This window comes from Triplophysa rosa, linkage group LG22 (assembly GCF_024868665.1).
Source record: "Triplophysa rosa linkage group LG22, Trosa_1v2, whole genome shotgun sequence".
NCBI lineage: Eukaryota > Metazoa > Chordata > Actinopteri > Cypriniformes > Nemacheilidae > Triplophysa > Triplophysa rosa.
Genome location: NC_079911.1, coordinates 19,668,570 through 19,681,592, shown reverse-complemented (window position 1 = coordinate 19,681,592; position 13,023 = coordinate 19,668,570). Strand labels below are relative to the sequence as shown.

Genomic DNA, 13,023 nt, shown 5'->3' with positions numbered 1-13,023 from the left:
TAGTCTTAAATGCTTATATCTTGTAAATGGGAATTTTGTCAGTGCATAGGAGCATATCATTTTATTGACGTCCTTAAGGCTAACTTATTTTTAATAAAAGGAAAAAACGTTTGTTTTGATTTCACTGGGGCTTTAACAAAAATGGCACTAAAACCAAATATTAAGATATATTGATAAAACAATACATTATGCACAACAGTTTATGCTGAACAGACAAATTTACCAGTTTGTTTTCTCCCTGTCAAATACAAGAAAAAAGCGAGTTACATTTGACAGAATTCTGATAATATAAACTTTTGAATATATTTATAATCTTTGTCAAATGATTACAGTTCACATGCTTATTAGCTGAACTACTCAAAATCTTTGTGAAGCTTGAAAAGTTTGATTAAGAACATCTTATGTGATTTTGTCCGTCCCCTGAAAGCTTGATCGTAAATGATGCTGCTTGATGTTCGGTCGTTGCGCCTCTGGGTTGAGTTACATACTTGCAGGACATTAAAATGAGTATTTAAACTTCTGCTTGATTAAAACTCGCTCCCCTGAGAGGATCCTGCTTATTTGTGCAAAAACTTCATTGGCCTGGATGGATATCTCAGTAAGGACAAAAGACCAGCTTTAAACATACTGTAATAGTTACCTGTCACCAAACATGCTTATTTGCAGAAATAAAAAGCCTATGAATCCATTTAATCAAGAGAAACCATTTTCTTTGTTTTGAGGCGATTTGTTTGTCGGATCTCTGACGAAGGCACATTGGTTGTTTCAAAGCAGCTCTAGGGAAAATGTCCATGGGTAGCATCTCTTTTGCCTGAAGCTGGACTGGAAACCCGAATCGCTGAGTCTGATGTCAGTACCCAGCTGCGTAACCTCCCTTACGGGGGTCTGACTCAGCGCGAAGTCCGTCACTGTACCGCACAACAGCCTGGACCACAGAGGCTGTGGACTTTATCACTTCTGTAACGTGATACTTCTGGGCAAGACCCTCCAAAACTGCCTGTGGGATGGGATTGAGAAATAAGAAATGACATTCTGCCTCTTGTATTGTATATTGTGTACCGTATCTTATCTTGTCTAGATTTTTATTGGAGCTGCAGATGTACATCTTATCTTAATAGATCGGTATAAAACGACTCTTGCATGCATCTCTCAACCTACCCTGTCAAAGTCAGACTCTCCTTGCGTGACGTTGGGAATGAGTTGATTGTGAATTCTCGGCTCCACGACTGATTTCTTCAAGTCGTAATTGAAAAACAAGGTGTTTAGGATCACCTGCACAAAGGACATCTGTTATGCACGAGGTCACAAGAAAGGAACTAAAATACAGTGCAAAAGTATTTTTAGCACCTGAGCTACTGCTGTGGTGATCCTAGTTCCACCCGAGCCCCCGACTACCATCTTAACTTTGTTGTTTTTGTCCAGCAGGATGGCGGGGCACATAGATGACATGGGTCTTTTATCTGAGCAAAAAACATTTGACTAAACGAAACCTTCACCCTGTTATCAATTCAAGATTTTTTTTGCGTCGAATTTAGGATATATTGGTGGTGGTACCGTGGTGTCCTAGTGCAAACATAGCCCATAGACTTCATTCTGTGTTTACTCACGTGGTACAATGAAGTTATTGGGGGAAGGAGGAACTCCAAAATTGTTGGTAATCAGCGGAGAACTGAAGTCATCCATCTCGTTGTTCAGAATAATCCCGGTGGAATTTGACATGAATTTGGAGCCAAATCTGGGAGAACAGAAGGTGATTTTTTATTTAGTAGCTTAAATCAGTTAGTAGGGTTATGCAATGATTAAAAATCCATATTACTCAGTCTTTACTCGTTTTTTTTATTAAAATGATCTAAACATCCTTAAAACCAAATAATAAGATATCTTTACTTCCTTCTGCTTCTTAAAGGGGTCATATGGCGTGAACACGTGTTTTTCTGTGTCTATGTGTTATAAGTCGCTCGTGCATGTATTAGACATAAAATTGCACAAATTAAAGTGTCGGAAACAAAAGATGCATTCTATGTAAAAGACCTTCCTGAAACGCCTCGTGTAGCCACACCCCCACAAATCTACGTCAGTTGGTGGTTTGATTTGACTAAGACCACCCAAATGTATACGCAAGTAAGGTGGGCGTACCTGTCAGTACAACTGAAGAGGAACCTGATGTTCCAAATATGGTCAGAGGCGTTACATTTCCCTCACACGCTTGCAGTATTCCACCAATCACTACGCACTGGTGAACTGGCCAATCACAGCACACCTCGCTTTTCAGAGCCATGAGCTTTGTTAAAAATCAGCGTGTTTCAGAGAGGCGGAGCAAAGAGGAGATACAAACATGCACGGTGTGTGGAAAATACAGCGTTTATCAACCTTAAATCCTGTTTACACATTGTTTTACATCTAAAACAAACCATAATATTTGTTTTAGCCGTGTCATATGACCCCTTTAAGTAAATAGGAAGTACATTTCATAAGTAAATTTTAGGATGTTTGCAGTGGGAAAAGACAAAAAACAGTCAAAAATATATTTTGTACATGTTCTGTATTATCTAAACAGGCCAAACAGTAAAAAAACATGATTCTTATCGTCACGCAAACTTTTGATAATCGAAGTTAAAGATGGCAAATGCTCACTATAGATTAATGGTGCTGGTGGCACTGACAGCGCTGCCGTCCTCCGCCAACACCGACAGATGCGACGTGCCGTGGTTGTCCGGAATGAAGAACTCGGGTTCGTAGTAGCTCTCTGGATGCGTTGTATTATCTGTGATCTTCTGTCGGATCATGTCAGCATAGCTCTTCGAGGTAATGTTCTGGATGAACTGTCAGTGAGTGAAGGTGGAAAGCAGATCATTAAAATAATCTTCAGCTTGAAAGAGCAGCTGATCAAAAGGCTGCGAACGGCGCAGTTTTATACACTGCTTAGTGTTAGATGCAGTATGTCCGTTTCAATAAAGACTTTGATCTGCAACTCGACCAAGACAGACTAATATATACCAATTATTTTTGTCATTGGACACTCAGGTGGTTTTGCTTAAAACATTCATATATGAAGAGTTCATTCGCAAAAACAGAAAACTCAGTTTTTATTAATTTTTATAAATCATGTTTTTTTATTGTGTTATTTTTTGTTATTAGTTGAGATATTAGTTATTAGTTGGAATGCACAAAAAACAAGTCTGTTTTTGCTAATTAACTATTCATCTTTTTTTTTTGTTACAGTATCTGCCCAGTTCAGTGTTATTGTGTTTAAAAAAGCAGTGTAACTCACACCTACTTTGTGTTTCACAGGTGTGTTAATGATGACGGTGTTGACTTACATCTGAAATGTTGAGAAAATTTCGATCGCCCAGCACAGTCCTCTTGGCATATGCGAATCGGAAGGCCTCCACTATGCGGTGGTAGGTGAGGATTTTCTTATCGGTGGTGGAGACGCTGTCTGGGCTGAAGTTGAAACCTGAATGAAACACGATAAAGTTTTGCTTATATGATTGCTTTCACAGTTATCATCTGAACAGCAACAATGAAAACCTAAACCTGCATCTCTACAATACCACCAAAAAAATCTCCCTCGTCTCATTCTAAACCTAAAAATCTTTGAATGAAATTGTATTTTGTATGAATTTTATAGAATGGATAGATTTAAGTTGCTTACGGTAAAAGCATCAGCCAAACGCCTAAATGTAAAATTGATCCAGTTCTAGTGTCTGCAAACTTCTCCGTTTGTTTCAGGAACCGATTCCAGACACGTCTGTTCGAAATAATTGAAACAATTTTCTGTGATCCTGCGTGGAAAAGGTTTCATACCCACTGAATAAATTGTGAAAAACAAGCGCGAACAGTGTTTATCGACAACCTTGCTCTGGCTGTCAGCAGCTTAATGACTAAGTATCTCATCAGTAAAGCCACGGAGTGGGTGTCTGCAGAACAAGCCAGGAGAGCGGCCCGCAAAGCCAAGCTGATGAATCTCAGATGACAGGCTGCTTCGCTCCATCCCCTGCTGCTGGAACCCCAAGGAAAGGGTCGGTACACGCTGGCTGTGTGGATTTTTCCATGCTCGGTTTGTGTCCAATTAGTGGCAAACAGCCCACGTTAATGTTGGTGTGGGAGACGGGGGACAGAAACAGCTGAGCGAGAGGTGGGGGGATTTTAATAGCTCATATAGTAGGGAAAGCTTTAGAAGTTTGGAAGTCACGTCCTCTGCTTTGTCAAATCTGTCACACTGTACACAAAAATAAAGGTGCTTTAAAGGTTCTTCACAGCGATGCCAACCATTTTTGGTTCCACAAAGAACCACTCCGTCAGAGTCAACCACTGTTTTATAACCATTTTTCGCCACAAAGCACCTTTTGGGAAACAGAACGGTTCTTCAGATGTTAAAGGTTCTTTATGGAACCAAAAGGTTCTTCTATGGCAAGTACCTTTTTTAGAGGTGAAGGGTACATTTTCACAGTGTTCTAAGTCTCATTTTCTCCTTTTACAGACGCATTGACTTTTTTTACTTTATTACTCGTGTAAGGGTTACACTTGCAGGGTTAAATGTGATTTTGCTTAAGTTCTAACCCCGCGTTGTGAAACCTAGTGCTTTACACTATTGCGTTGTTAAAGTCAAAAATGACAAGTCTGCCATCATTTAGTCACCCTCATGTCAATTCAAACGTGTGTGACTTCTCTTTCATCTGCAGAACGCAAAAGAAGATATTTTGAAGAATGTTGGTAACCCTGCCCCTCTATTGACTTCTATTGTATGGACACAAAACCACCGAGACATTTCTCGAAATATCTTCTTTTGTGCTCCACACAAAATGACACGAGAGTGTTTTTATGGGATGGCCATACCCTATTCTTACCGCTGAGGATGTTGAGTATTAATGTGAGCACTGGTCCGCTGGCAGGAGCGTTGGGAGTCACCATTGTGTATTCTCCCACGTCAGCGGCGGGGGGGTTATCGTCCAGCACAGGCTTGTAATCTCTCAGGTCCTCCAGAGTTATAATCCCTCCTACAGGTCTCACAACACGACAGACATCCGTATGATGCACAACGTTAAGCATCCTAACAAGATCAGGCCGAGCGAGTTATTGATTTACTCATTAATAGGCAATTGTGTGTCATCCTTCAACACCTCTGTGTGAGGTGGACTATTGTGTGAGATGTAGAATATTTGGGAATCAATGAACCACAACTCCTCTGCCACAGCAGAAACTTAGCGATGTACTTTAGTACCTTTCACAACACTGATAGACAGTCGAGTATATCTTTACATGAATTACAGTACACCTAATGCCAGTATTAGTTCACAAAAAATATCAATTCTGTTATCATTTATTCACCCTCATGTCATTGTGTATGACTTGTTTCTCCAGAACACAAAAGGCCTGACAAAAAAACTCTGACCCCTATTAACGTCCATTGTATGGACACAAAACACTGAGACATTTCTCAAAGTATCTTCTTTTGTGTTTCACAGATGAAATGGTATGAATGACATGAAGGTGAATAAATTCTCTTAGGTGAATCTCACTATTGTTCAATAAAACCGTTGGATATAGAGATATCATTTCTTATTTATATGGGAGGGGGAACAAATCGCTTCTCTCTGATTTCAATGTATTGACCTTTAGGCTTTATAGATGATTTTTGTTTTAGGACCAAAAAAAGATATGGTTTGAGGTACATGTAACGTCTGTTTTGCATTTGATTTTCTTTTGACATTTTTATGAAAGAATAAAACTGAACCTGCGTCTTGGATGTCCCTCACAAGGTTCTCGGCCAGCGGGCCGCTATAAAACCCTTCGGCCCCGTTCTCAGCTATGTGCTCATAAGTGTCGGCCAGTTTGGCAAAGACGATTGTATCGTTTTCCTTAAGGATGTTGCCATTGGAATCGCAGAAGACAGAACTAAGAAACCAACCAAAATAATTAGTAACTGATCATAAGGAATATTATATTTCATTCTCAAATGTGCATTGAGTCATTTTATTACAACTGTATTCTTTTTAGCACACTCATGGTGAATGTCATGTTGAGATCACATAACCTGGCAGCTCACTTGACCTCAGTAACCCACCATTGTCGGTATAAAGTGCAAGACCGTAACAACAATGTGCGTTGAAAATGAAGAATTACTTTAAAAAGCAAATATGCGTTTATAGTTTGCCTACCATAATGCTTTGTCATTCACAATGGTTCTCCTGTTAGAATAAATTGCACTGGCCAAAGCGGAGCCCACAGGAAAGCCATTCCGTGCCAGTTGTATACTCGGTAAAAACAACTCTCTCCATGGAAGCTTGCCGTGGCGTTTGTGTGCCATCTCATATCCCCGAATCTCCCCAGGGACAGCGATGGCCAAACCACCTGTGGATAAATTTGTCACAACCCCAAATGGTGTGTTAGACCACAAACAGATCATATAAAACAACATGGAGCGCTTCTTTAAAAGTCATGCTACTTCATATAAAAAACATGCAAGGATCTGTATGTCCCGCAATGCATCAGCCAAAAAATCTGCCTGCCAATTTTTTTAAATACATTTGAGGTACATTGTTGTGTCTTAACCATTAACCCTATGAAAAGCATGTTATTGCAAGAAAGCAAGTTATTGATTGTTGAGATCGTGTTTATAGTTTTTGATGCTTATCACACGTCGCCACTACTTCACAGGGTCACTCAGGGTGTAAATTCAGTTTCAGCTCTTATTTCTGTCATGTAGTTAATAAGTACCTTTCTGGGAAAGGTCTGTGCTATTGCCAAACATGTCTCTGGTCGCGTTTGCGGGTGCCGTCTCACGTGCATCAATGGTTTCGACTTTCCCTGTAAAAAAGAAACATGTCATATTGACCTGAATATAGACCTATCTGTTCTCTTTATTCACACAGATGCTGCCGATTGGTGTGTTCGGAGGCCGTGCGGAATCAGACAAGTGACGGTGAGCTGATACCTGTTTTGGCGTCGTAAATAGTGAGAAAAAGTCCTCCTCCGATGCCCATGCTGTGGGCATTCATCAAAGCCATACATAGCAGAGCAGCAACGGTGGAATCAACCGCAGAGCCACCTTTCTTGAGAATATCCCTGAAGGGCACACAGACGGGCCGCTTGGCTTGCAATCCAGAGGTATAATCATTTCAAACCCTAAAATGAAAGTTCTGTCATCGTTTACTCACCCTCTTGCCATTTCAAGTCTGTATGACTTTCTTTCTTCCGCAGAACACGAAAGAAGATATTTTGATGAATGTCGTTGACCGGCACCCTTTGACTTGCATTGGTTTCGTGTCCATACATTAGAAGCGAATGGGTGCCGGCGTGGTTCGGTTAGCAACTGTTTTTCCAAATATCTTCTTTTGTGCTCTGCGGAAGAAAGTCATACAGGTTTAAAATGACAAGAGTGTGAGTACATTTTCACTCTTGGGTATCAAAAACTGTTCTTTAGCCCTCAGCAGATCATTCACCACATCCTGTATATTGTAAGCTTACGTTTTAATTGATGTTTCTCAGACTTAAGTTACAAAATGACCTCAAACCTGCCAATTTCTGAGCACGGCCCGGCGTCCGCTGCTACCGCTGCCCTTAAGTAACCCGGTTCAGGTTCGGCCTTGGCCCGCAGACTGAAGAAAACGGCTAAAAACGTGGCAACTGCTGCCAGCAGCAGCATCACGCAGCCAACCACTGTAGACCTCTGTACCATTTTTCTGCAATGAAATGACATTAGCTTTTTACGAAAGCTTGCTATAATATCCTCAACGCGGTTCTAATGCTTGGTTAGAGTTTGAGTAGCATCCTCTTATGAGTTTGAACAGATTAGGTATCAGAACATGGACAAACTAGACCGTGGACATAATAGACTGTGCGTGCTACAGATAAGATATATAAAAGACATCCGTTTCTGCACACATGTTCACTGCAAAAAATGACTTTCTCACTTAGTTTTTTTTGTCTTGTTTTCCAGTACAAATGTCTAAAAAGTCTTGAATCAAGATGCATTTTCTTGATGAGCAACATGACCTAAGAAAATAATCTTGTTTTTAGCGACTAAGAAAAATGTAAACCTTAATTCCAGATTATTTTTCTTACCCCATTGGCAGATTAATTGTCTTGTTTTAAGCAAATGTGTTGGCTTGTTTTAAGCAAATATTCACAAAAATGTCATATTTTTTTGTCTAAAAACAAGATTTATTTTCTTAGGTCATTTTGCTCATCAAGAAAACGCATCTTGATTCAAGTCTTTTTAGACATTTGAACTGGAAAACAAGACAAAAATACTAAGTACACTCAAAAAAATATTTGGCCTAATACATAAGATATATGTATTTTGATTGCATATAGAATTTCCATCCATTTAGATTACATATTTTTCAAGTTAATGTGATACAAATTTTTAAGACATATGAAAATGAAACGAGTAAGAACAAGTTTTATGTAATAATATTAATAAATAAAACGTGTTTTAAATTTATAAGAAACATTTTAATTCATATGCATCACATTTAAGTAATTTTCATTATGAAATCAAAATCAATTTGTATTAATTTATTCCTGAAGATAAAAAGAACAGTTAGACCACACGGTTTCACAAATGTATTAATAGTTAACAACTGCTAAGAAAAAAATGATTCTTAAGGGGAGTAAATACTACCCATGCAAACCAGTTAAATTTTACTTAAATATATTAGGTAGCAAAGTAAACTAAATGGCTTGGTTCAAATCTAAATGTATACACTTCAAGAAACCACCATTATTGTGATCAGTGTTTGCTTTAGTTGGGTTTTCGATCACTGACTTTGGTTAACTTAAATCTCTTTTCTCTTTAAGTGCTTCATTAAGAACACTCGTGCATTAATAAGAAAAGAAAATATGCTTTAAAGTTAATTTCTAGAAGCTTTAATAAAGATGAGAAGTGACACTAAATAATGTGGAGTTGATGTTTTATGACTGATTCAAATGTCCTGGTTCACAAATACAAAGATACTGTGATAAAACAAACAGGCAATTGTCTTGGCACACTTAGACATCAACACTCATCACACAAACCTCAACAATGGTGACAAACATCAAACTAATTCAGATAAACAGATCAACTGCAATGCATGCTGGGAGTCATGAATGAGTTTTGTACTGTGATGTTACCCAGCATGCATTGCAGCATGAAGATTTATTTCGTTGATTGTCACCATTGTTGAGTTTCATACACTGATTCTTGATGTCTAATTGAGTCAGCAAACTAAAAATTTTTTTAGATCATATTTTGTTTTACTACCACTGTTTAAATCCCACACAGAAGGATCATACAATATTCACACATTAATAACACACCCCATGAGCAATTATTTTAATAACCACACAATGATTACAGTCACCAATCACTGCAATGATCTTAGTTTTCATTGCCTCAACATATGTATTTTAACACACTGTCACAACAGACAATAAAAACGTATCAATAAAACATAAGAGTCAAGAGCCCAACTAAAGCAAACACTGATCGCAATAATGGTGGTTTCTTGAAATGTATACATTTAGATTTGAACCAAGCCATACATATAATTTGAGAAAAACGAATAAAATTGCTTGTAACAAGTCGACGTAATTTTTTTAAGTTGGTCCAAAGTTTTACTTTTTTCAGTGATATAGTTTACTTGGCTACCTAATATATTTAAGTAAAATTTAACTGGTTTGCATGGGTAGTATTTACTACCTCAAGAATCATTTTTTTCTTAACAGTTGTTAACTATTAATACATTTGTGAAACCATGTGGTCTAACTGTTCTTTTTATCTATGCATATGAATTAAATTGTGTTTAATATGTAAGAATATGTGATCATGTTTCTTATAAATTTAAAACACGTTTTATTTATTAATATTATTACACAAAACGGATTCTACTCATTTCATTTTAATATGTCTTACAAATTTGTATCACATTAACTTTATTACTTTGTTATAAAAAATATGTAATCTAAATGTATGGAAATTCTATATGCAATCAAAATACATAAATATTAGGCCAAATATTTTTTTGAGTGAGTCATTTTTTGCAGTGTTGGATTCTGTATCGACTCTCCATTGATGTTGCAATCAATGACTGTATTATATAAGTTGTGCATTATTCAAGTACCCTTTCACTTGTTTAAAACATTATATAACATCATCATTTAAAAGTAGGATACAAAATTGTGTTACAGAATAAACAAATATGTGGTTGTACGTGTATGTGACGGTTGAAAACTAAAGTGAACAAGACAATTACAGTGACAGCATTGGATGCTTTTGTGCTAAATACATATATTTGCAAAGATAATGCATTCAAAAAGCGTGCAATGAAATTCTGCTGTTATGTGATTATTATTGTTCCTCTGAGGAAGATTGTGGCAAATCAGAAATCTGAAACATCTCCGTTTGTGCAGAATGGTGCTTTTAAACTCATTGGCTTGTTATTGCTTAAACTTTCCCATTTACATGTAAATCAACTCCCAATTTCAGGGGGAAAAAGTGCAACACAGAGTATTACAAATATATTTCTTCTACATTTTATGTTGCTTAATGTAACTTTAGCTCTGCCAAAGGCAGCAGGGTTTCTGCATTTATAATTGGAGAACTTTGAATAAAAAGTAAAATCCTCCTCAGAGAAGGGGCCTTTTCATCGTTTCAAAGCCGTGCTTCTGTCCACATTAAATCCTGTCGGAGCGCTGTGTTTGGGAACGAATCGCGGCACATCTCTGCAGTGCCTGCAGCCAACAAAATTAAACCCACCACACCAGAGACTAGAATATTCTCACACGGAGAGAAAGCGAGAGGAGAAATTGTGTTATTTCCTCCTACAAAAGAATTCAATGTTTGTGTTCCTCCACAAAAGACGCATCGTACGCTTCACAACACGGGAAGCTGAAACCCTTTCTCAAACAAAAATTGCTTTCTTTTTCTTTCCATTCTACGTGTGCAAAGATATTACTTATGATCTGCCAAATCATATCTTGACGTGTGAGTTTAAAGTACATTAATAAAAGGAGTTTACCTACCTGTATATTTGACAGGCCTTATGTAGATTGTTCTATAAGATCAGCGTTCTGTCTGCCGTCTCGTGTGACCGAACCACTGGCTCTCAATGTCTAACTAAAGACCATCAAAATTTAACTTCGTTCGACAAATCACCTCACATACAGTAATCCTCCATAACTGTTTTATTGCATTTGGTGCAAGGATCACAGGTTGTGTCAATGAGAGAGAAACTCTCTACCGCAATAACAGCCATGTTAATTATTTCTAATGTTTGATTCAAAACCAAGATGGTTTAGTTACATCATAACTTTACAGTTTTTATCTTCAAATGATTAAACCACTTCACATGTTACAGTCTGTTATTTGCTTAGTCATGGTGAATGATTAACCGAAGGAGGTTTGGCCTGTCGACGCGCCTCCTCGGCGCATTCACTTAACATAACTCACGGATGCCTACAATGTGAATTTGAGCCCCAATGATTTCTGGGTAATTGAGGTGTCTGTGTTTGTGTGCTGACTGTGATCACCTCTGCCGTTTCCCGCAAACATGTTAACATCATCAGAATTCATAATGTGCACACTAATGAAAATATTATTTGTAATTATTACACGGCTCGTGGGAATGTTTCATTCTGATTGGCCAGTCGTGACATTTGCAGGTTCGTTATTCCTAGATAGCATCCTCTCAAAACACACGGTAACCCGGATGCAGCAAATCATTTTGACAGTTTTTTTTTTGACACTTAAATATAAATATGTTATGTTAATAATATTAATAATATGTAAATATTAATAACATATGACATTATACTTACAAATGATTAAACCTAATTGCCTGTTCGTTACATTTGAACGTCGTTTCTTACCTTAAATACGAAAGTAAACAGCTTTTCCTCACGTAAGGTCTGAAATCGGTAAAAATGAGCTAATAAAATATTTCAAATTCACATTTTATGTCCAGTTTTTCTCAGGTGCCAAGTTAAGCGGGATAATGTACAAGCAGCCGGCTGTTATCACAAAATAAGCCCCTTCAGTGTGATACAAGATCTTATTTCTTTAATAACAACCGGCTGCCTGTACATTATCCCTTACTTGTATGCTGCAATGTCGAGGGATACAAAAATATAAATATTGTCATTGTAGGTCCTGCAGCTCACTTTGTGGAGTCAGCCAAATGCATTAATGTAAAATTGTCTGTAAATGGTCTGTCTTGTACTATAATATTCTGTCGTATATTAATTATAGTAAAATAACAAACTGTAGTCAATTTTGTGGCATACTTCAATATTAGATTTAAAGGGATACTCCACCCAAAAATGAAAATGATGTCATGAATTACTCCCACTCCCCCAAGTTGTTCCGAACAGGTATACTTTTTTTTGTTCTTTTGAACACGAAGATATTTGGGAAAATGTTAGCAACTGATATTTCTGGGACATCATTGACTACCATAGGAAACATTTAAATGTGCCCTACACCCTTAAAAATAAAGGTGCTTACGTAAAAGGTTCTTCAGAGCGATGTCGATTAACCATTTTTGGTTCCACAAAGAAGCATTGAGTCAAAGGTTCTTTAAATAACCATCTCTGTCTTACATTTGTAGAATCTGAAATATTATATAAATATCTTGTTTTGTGTTCAACAGAACAAAAAAGATACAATAATCTTTCCTACCATGGTAGTCAATGATGTCCCAGAATTGTCAGTTACTCACATTTTTCCAAATCTTTCTTTCTTTGTGTTTAACAGAACAAATACATTTATACAGGTTTGGAAAAACTTGGGGGTGAGTACAGAATTTTCCTTTTTGGGTAAAGTATCCCTTTAAAAACACCACAGTATATAAGCATTAACCATAGTACACTACAGTATTTGTGTGTGGTTTTGTAAGAGTTTGATTGTTGTATGTTATGAATCGATGCAGAATACAGTAACCATTCAGTACGTGCAAACGGGGTGCACGCGCATAGCGCAGCATAGCAGCGGGTCTCCCATCAAACACCGAGCTGCCAAAACCAGGCGGAGCTTAAAGA

General features: G+C 37.6%; 1 protein-coding gene across 1 annotated transcript; it reads right to left on the bottom strand.

Annotated features, from left to right (window-relative positions):
* Window positions 1-850: 850 nt before the first annotated feature.
* On the bottom strand, window positions 851-7,681 carry ggt1b (gamma-glutamyltransferase 1b). Its single transcript, XM_057321582.1, is given in 12 exon segments — window positions 851-997; window positions 1,159-1,272; window positions 1,348-1,460; window positions 1,608-1,735; window positions 2,635-2,822; window positions 3,321-3,457; window positions 4,851-5,000; window positions 5,738-5,898; window positions 6,162-6,354; window positions 6,721-6,810; window positions 6,938-7,068; window positions 7,518-7,681. Coding segments are annotated over 12 exon segments (1,716 nt in total).
* Between the last annotated feature and the right edge of the window lie 5,342 nt (window positions 7,682-13,023).